The sequence below is a fragment of the Prorops nasuta genome, unplaced genomic scaffold (genome assembly GCF_024137725.1).
Source record: "Prorops nasuta isolate Cenicafe-Biocafe unplaced genomic scaffold, Cenicafe_Pnas_1.2 PNAS00014, whole genome shotgun sequence".
In the NCBI taxonomy this organism is placed as follows: Eukaryota; Metazoa; Arthropoda; class Insecta; order Hymenoptera; family Bethylidae; genus Prorops; species Prorops nasuta.
Window position 1 is genome coordinate 4,362,243 of NW_027116811.1, and position 6,760 is coordinate 4,369,002.

The following is a 6,760-nucleotide window of genomic DNA, read 5'->3' on the forward strand; positions in this document are numbered from 1 at the left end:
ATATATTATAGTTTCTAAACCACCGACCTATTGAGCCTTTGGCGAGAAACTGTTTACGAGAGACACACCTTGTAGCCTCCGAAATTTCTTTTATTTCAACATCTTACCAGCAGAGCTTTCACAGCTATTCAATTTTTTTTTTTACTCGGAGAACCGACTGGAGACTATGAAGTTCACGCATTGTAGTTAAAGTGAAAATGAATAGAAAGTCGGAAATATATTTATTGGACTGAATAAACAATTTAGCTTTGTCTTCCAATCGTAACTCATCAAAAATCGCTAATTTTACTGCAGGATCTTACAACGGAAATTGCACAGAGTGTTCGAGAAACTTGCGGGTGATTAACAATGATTTTGTTTTTAATATATATGTATCGCCTAGAGGACAGGTACAGATCTATTTGCAGATACAAGAAAGCGTTTACTTATCTAACTTAAACCACCTTCACGAGTTAAGAACACAAGTATTTCATATTAGATACATTATAAGTCACTTATAAGTACTACATGTTTTTATATTTCGTCATTAACGCATTGATTAGCATTTCTCGTATTGTAATAATGAATATAATGATATATATGTCAACGATTACAAAAATATCTCGACTTTGTAATCCGATAGAGAAAAAAAAACATTTCTTTTTTTTAGCTTTTCGTCGGGTTACTTTGTTCATAATCATTCTTATACCTACAACAATAGTTATTAAGTTAGGCACATGTCGCATTAAATGCGTTGTTCGGTTAAATAAATATCTTGTATAAAAAAACGCCAATTATATGTTCGTACTCTCATTTGAGTATTCTAAACGAACGTAAAAATACGTAATTTAAAATCTCACCATGTATACACTGGTTTTTGTGTTACTGAAAATATTGTTATTAAGATTGCATAACTCGAGACAAGATTGCTCAATGAATTATGGTAAGTATTCAGACATCGCAACATTCCTTCTTTTGCGACCTATTTTAAATAAAAAAAAATGTCATTTTAAACTTTGCTAATGTGTTATACTTCTTTAATATTTAAGTTCAAAAAAGAACCAAAGCGAATATTGCAACAAAACGTCTCGCAAAAATGTAAATTTTACATAAAAATAAAAAACAACAAATATCACAGCTTATATCTAGGATAAGAACAAAAAGTCACTGAAGAGCTTAAAAATAAAAGTCAGTACAGTTTCCAGAAATTTCATTGCTTGAATCACAATCAGCGCATGCAATATAAGAATAAGAATTTCTATTTTATACATATGCTGAAGTCTTTCTGTCAGAGCAAAATAAATTCGTCGGGAGGCGCGGCTGCTAAATTCGCTCAATCTTTCAACAGTGTGATGAAGCTTGCACTGTTCGCTGCACAAATGCTCTAAAAAGTCACAGTCTTTCAAAAACATACAATTTAGTTCTTAACAAGCTCCATCCATCTTTATATTGTGATTAAATAATTAGATATTTTACCTGTATCACTGAAGTCGTCATCTTGATCCAGAGGCAAGTATTTGTCCAGCATTAATTCTGCCAAGTCTGTAGTATTATCTACAGTCTTCAAAATATTAATACCTGTTTCGGTGGACATAACTTTATCAGCTTGCTGCCAGCTGTAAATTCTTAAGTAGTGCACCTTGTAGTAAGTCAGGAGTGTTATAATTCTTACTCTCTGTTTCGTTTCCTGTTTAAAGTCAATGAAGGTTTGCACTGCAGGTGCTAACCGTTTAGATACAATTGACTTAGTTCTATCAAATATCTGCAACAGATATAACATTGTAGATAGTACCGAGCTAAAAGCAAAAGTATAATGTTACAACTAACTTGCTTAGATTCCTCTTTTATAATAGGTAATTTTACATCTACAAAGTCAAGTCCCTGGCACAGAGTTTTGTCAAGCGTATAAATTGGTTTTTCCATTAATCTTGCAACCGGTAAAGATTTTTCAATCATTATATTTACAACATGTTCAACAGTATCGAAAGCCCAATTTACAAATGTGTTAGCTCCTTTCATACGGCAATAAACCTCTGTTGACTTGTCCCACAAATAGTTTACGCTTGGTATTTGAAGAGCACGATTTATAGACTGAATTCTGTAAAATTGCTCGGAATAATTATCTGCCTCCATTTTTCACAATTACGTATAAGCTTGTTGCTATAAACTATAGTTCCTCATTGATCGTCTGCAGCAAGACTATCTGAAAAGATAATAACAAACTCTTACCAGTTATAAGGGGGCAAATGCAAATAATAAATTTAATTTTAAAAACATGAATCTGTGGTCATTATTGGAAACAGATAATAAATAATAAATTTTACAATAATGAAAATATTGCTAAAACAAGTGTACAATCAATAATATTTATTAAACTTACGTTTGGAGATAAATAAGATCAAATAAGTTGACACGACAAGTGTCATTAGACATATCACAACAAAGAAAACCAGTTCAGTCACTTACTTACCCAATATGACAGTGCGTGATACAATACGCTTGTTTTCTGGCTTGTAGCTCTTGTACCTTGATCCCTGACTCACTCCAATACAGAATTTGTTTACCCCGATAATAAGGAACTACATCGAAGAAATATTTATATATTTATACTATTCCTTTTGTAAGATCAAATCACCCCTGTCATTTTTTGCAACTCAGGCGTAGTTCGCAGGGGCAGACGCAGACGTAATTGGCGTAAGCATTAAGGCGATACAAGAGAAACCCCGGCTATTATCACTGAAAAACCGGTAGTCTGTTGTCTGCACTTTCGTCAAAAACAGAATTCTACTTTACTGACAGAGGCATGCATTCCCAAAGTTTATGACATACGGTTTTTACAATTAGGAGTGTTCAGAAACTTAACCAATCAGTAAGCGCTCACTGAGCGCTCGCATCTGATTTTCTGATTGGCGAAACTGAAACTTATATACCAATCAGGTTGAGTCTGTATGTATGTACATACTACATACATACAATGACCAGCATATATGGCGTCCCCTGATGGATTTAGGAACCACGTTATAAAGTCCCTCACCATCAGCAACTCAAGACGGAAAGCACGAGTTTGCATACAATTTAGATTAAAAAATCTTTGAACAATAAAATTTAAAGTTTTTTTAATCTAAAATGTATGCTAGCTCGAGCTTTCCGTTTTGAGTTATCGATGGTGAGGGGCTTCATAACGCGGTTCCTAAATGCATCAAGGGACGTCATATAGCCTGTCACGACGCTTACTACAATACCATAGGTCACTTTTCAGCAGAAAGGTAACAAGTTTGTTAATTTTGACCGCCGCCATTTGCGGCTCTTCTATTATCCTGAATAGCTGATTGGTCGTACGTAAGTTAAGTGCTGCGTCAATCAAACGCGATTGCTTGTGAGATCGCTCGCTAATAGAGCAGAAGTTGAGATTAACTCAGCTGACCTTACAGACAGCGTTGCCAAGTGTAGTATAATTATACTACCGTAGTATAATTTTCCTATAGCGTAGTATCCTTAGGATACTACGCTACAGTTTCTGTTCCCTGCGGGATCCTACGCTATAGTTTCTGTTCACTGCGGGATCCTACGCTACAGTTTCTGTCCTTGCGGGATACAACCAATGCCAGGTATGGCTTTTTCTAATGTTTCGATGCATTTAGGAACTGCTTTAAAAAGACACCAGCGCTCTTACTATGTAGTACTAATACGCGCGCCTATGTATAACTCATCCTCGCTTATCTCGTATATACACAATGGGAAATTAAATCATATGTAGCTCAGGCATCAGATAGTGTAGTAATGAATTAAATAATATAATTCAACCCGGGAAAGAAAACTATAGTATAATTAACGGGAATCCGAATACCGACATTATATAGCGAAAACTATTTCGCATGCAACGTCGTCATTTATTGACGGATTGTAAAGTTATTACAGGTTTTTGGAAATGCCAGAAGCTTATCTACTAAGTTACGTTAGGAAAATTAACAAAAAATGAAAAAAATTTTTTGTTTAAATAAATATTTTAACATTATTGAGAAACAACAATTAAATCGCAAAATCCCCCAACGTACTTTACTAGATAATGTTCATACGTTTCCAAAAAGTCCACAAAAATGCAAATCTGTCAAGAAATGACGATGCTGCATGCAAAATAAATAATGGAAGAATTTCGTGTTCGGGAAGTCGCCAACACGAAATTCTTCCATTATTTATTTTGCATGCAGCATCGTCATTTCTTGACAGATTTGCATTTTTGTGGACTTTTTGGAAACGTATGAACATTATCTAGTAAAGTACGTTGGGGGATTTTGCGATTTAATTGTTGTTTCTCAATAATGTTAAAATATTTATTTAAACAAAAAATTTTTTTCTTTTTTTGTTAATTTTCCTAACGTAACTTAGTAGATAAGCTTCTGGCATTTCCAAAAACCTGTAATAACTTTACAATCCATCAACAAATGACGACGCTGCATGCGAAATAGTTTTCGCCCTGTAATGTCGGTATACGGATTCCCGTTAAGGTGTGGTGTGCTCTTGGCACTTCTACAAGATTCCCAAAGATCAGAAAATTAATTCGAATCATTTAAAAATCGGAAGGGATCTTGTAGAAGTGAGCCCCCCCACCACGACAAGGTGGCACACCGTCGGGGAGGGAGGCGGCGCCGCCTCACCTGAAACAAAAAGAAAACAAAAATATACTTGAAAAAACGAGTATTCAACCCGAAATGTGGAAGGATTTTCAAAGAAAATATTTCCACATTTCAGATTCTAATTAGGAATTTCAAAGACAGACAAAGATATAAATTAATAAAGCATGCTACAAAAAGTGAATGAATAGAGAAACTAACTAAATTGTTACTTCTTTCTAGCTGTTAATTGAAAAGCTTCCTCCTCTCGAGCGTGAATGTTAATTCACACAAAGGTCAACCAGATCATGACTGATACTCTCCTCAGTGACTAATTACCCTTACATTCTTTGTCCCTTGGTGTGGATCCGAGTTGTCACACGAAGAACTACTACGTCGAGGAAACGATTTACACATCAATAAAGATGGACCCCTATTAGGTGAACTTAATGAGCCAACGTCGAGAGTCCACAAGGACAAAGTAAGTAAGGGTTGATAGTCACTGAAGGAGGATCAGCCCGAGCCAGTTGACACTCGAGAGTCCACTTCTCAATAAACACCTGTACTTGAATTAACAATGAATGAAAATAATAAGATTAAATTTATCTATCCTTGAAATTATTTAAATAAATGTGGACTTAAGTAAACGGACTGGTAATTAAGCCCTACTCGTTGACAGCCTTGCCCTACAAGAGTCCTTCCTAAAACATAAAATAAATTAAACAAGTATGAGAAATAAAAAAATAAATTATTTGCCAGTACGTCCTCTCCCGATGATGTCCCGATTCCAAGTGAGGGTTTGACTTGGTCCAACCCAGGATGACAATGGCGCATGATTAGTGTTGGATTTATGTCGATATTGGGAAAATGCGGTCACAATCCATGGCTCTCTCCCGCTCCAACTGAAACAGAAAGAAAACAAAAATAAAATTGAAAAAACGAGTATTCAACCGGAAATGTGGAAGCATTTTCAAGGAAAATATTTCCACATTTCAGATTCTAATTGGGAATTTCAAGGACAGACAAAGATATAAATTAATAAAGCATGCTACAAAAAGTGAATGAATAGAGAAACTAACTAAATTGTTACTTCTTTCTAGCTGTTAATTGAAAAGCTTCCTCCTCTCGAGCGTGAATGTTAATTCACACAAAGGTCAACCAGATCATGACTGATACTCTCCTCAGTGACTAATTACCCTTACATTCTTTGTCCCTTGGTGTGGATCCGAGTTGTCACACGAAGAACTACTACGTCGAGGAAACGATTTACACATCAATAAAGATGGACCCCTATTAGGTGAACTTAATGAGCCAACGTCGAGAGTCCACAAGGACAAAGTAAGTAAGGGTTGATAGTCGCTGAAGGAGGATCAGCCCGAGCCAGTGGACACTCGAGAGTCCACTTCTCAATAAACACCTGTACTTGAATTAACAATGAATGAAAATAATAAGATTAAATTTATCTATCCTTGAAATTATTTAAATAAATGTGGACTTAAGTAAACGGACTGGTAATTAAGCCCTACTCGTTGACAGCCTTGTCCTACAAGAGTCCTTCCTAAAACATAAAATAAATTAAACAACTATGAGAAATAAGAAAATAAATTATTTGCCAGTACGTCCTCTCCCGATGATGTCCCGATTCCAAGTGAGGGTTTGACTTGGTCCAACCCAGGATGGCAATGGCGCATGATTAGTGTTGGATTTATGTCGATATTGGGAAAATGCGGTCACTATCCATGGCTCTCTCCTGCTCCAACTGAAACAGAAAGAAAACAAAAATATACTTGAAAAAACGAGTATTCAACCCGAAATGTGGAAGGATTTTCAAAGAAAATATTTCCACATTTCAGATTCTAATTAGGAATTTCAAAGACAGACAAAGATATAAATTAATAAAGCATGCTACAAAAAGTGAATGAATAGAGAAACTAACTAAATTGTTACTTCTTTCTAGCTGTTAATTGAAAAGCTTCCTCCTCTCGAGCGTGAATGTTAATTCACACAAAGGTCAACCAGATCATGACTGATACTCTCCTCAGTGACTAATTACCCTTACATTCTTTGTCCCTTGGTGTGGATCCGAGTTGTCACACGAAGAACTACTACGTCGAGGAAACGATTTACACATCAATAAAGATGGACCCCTATTAGGTGAACTTAATGAGCCA

At 35.5% G+C, this 6,760-nt stretch overlaps 1 protein-coding gene across 4 annotated transcripts; it reads right to left on the reverse strand.

Moving 5' to 3' along the window:
- Window positions 1–204: 204 nt before the first annotated feature.
- On the reverse strand, window positions 205–2,821 carry LOC136778363 (lipid storage droplets surface-binding protein 2-like). Of its 4 annotated transcripts, XR_010823410.1 has the most exons (5): window positions 2,450–2,772; window positions 1,807–2,182; window positions 1,456–1,741; window positions 840–1,378; window positions 205–688 (listed from the first exon to the last, which is right to left on the reverse strand). XR_010823410.1 is itself a non-coding variant. In XM_066735146.1 (4 exons), the coding sequence occupies exons 2-4, from the start codon at window positions 2,110–2,112 to the stop codon at window positions 1,125–1,127; spliced, it is 831 nt and encodes a 276-aa protein (XP_066591243.1). In that variant the 5' UTR covers window positions 2,113–2,182; window positions 2,450–2,821; the 3' UTR covers window positions 205–1,124. The 4 variants fall into 4 exon arrangements, 3 of the variants coding, with proteins under 3 accessions (XP_066591243.1, XP_066591242.1, XP_066591241.1); XM_066735146.1 differs by having other exon boundaries at window positions 205–1,363; window positions 2,450–2,821; XM_066735145.1 differs by having other exon boundaries at window positions 205–1,378; window positions 2,360–2,776.
- Between the last annotated feature and the right edge of the window lie 3,939 nt (window positions 2,822–6,760).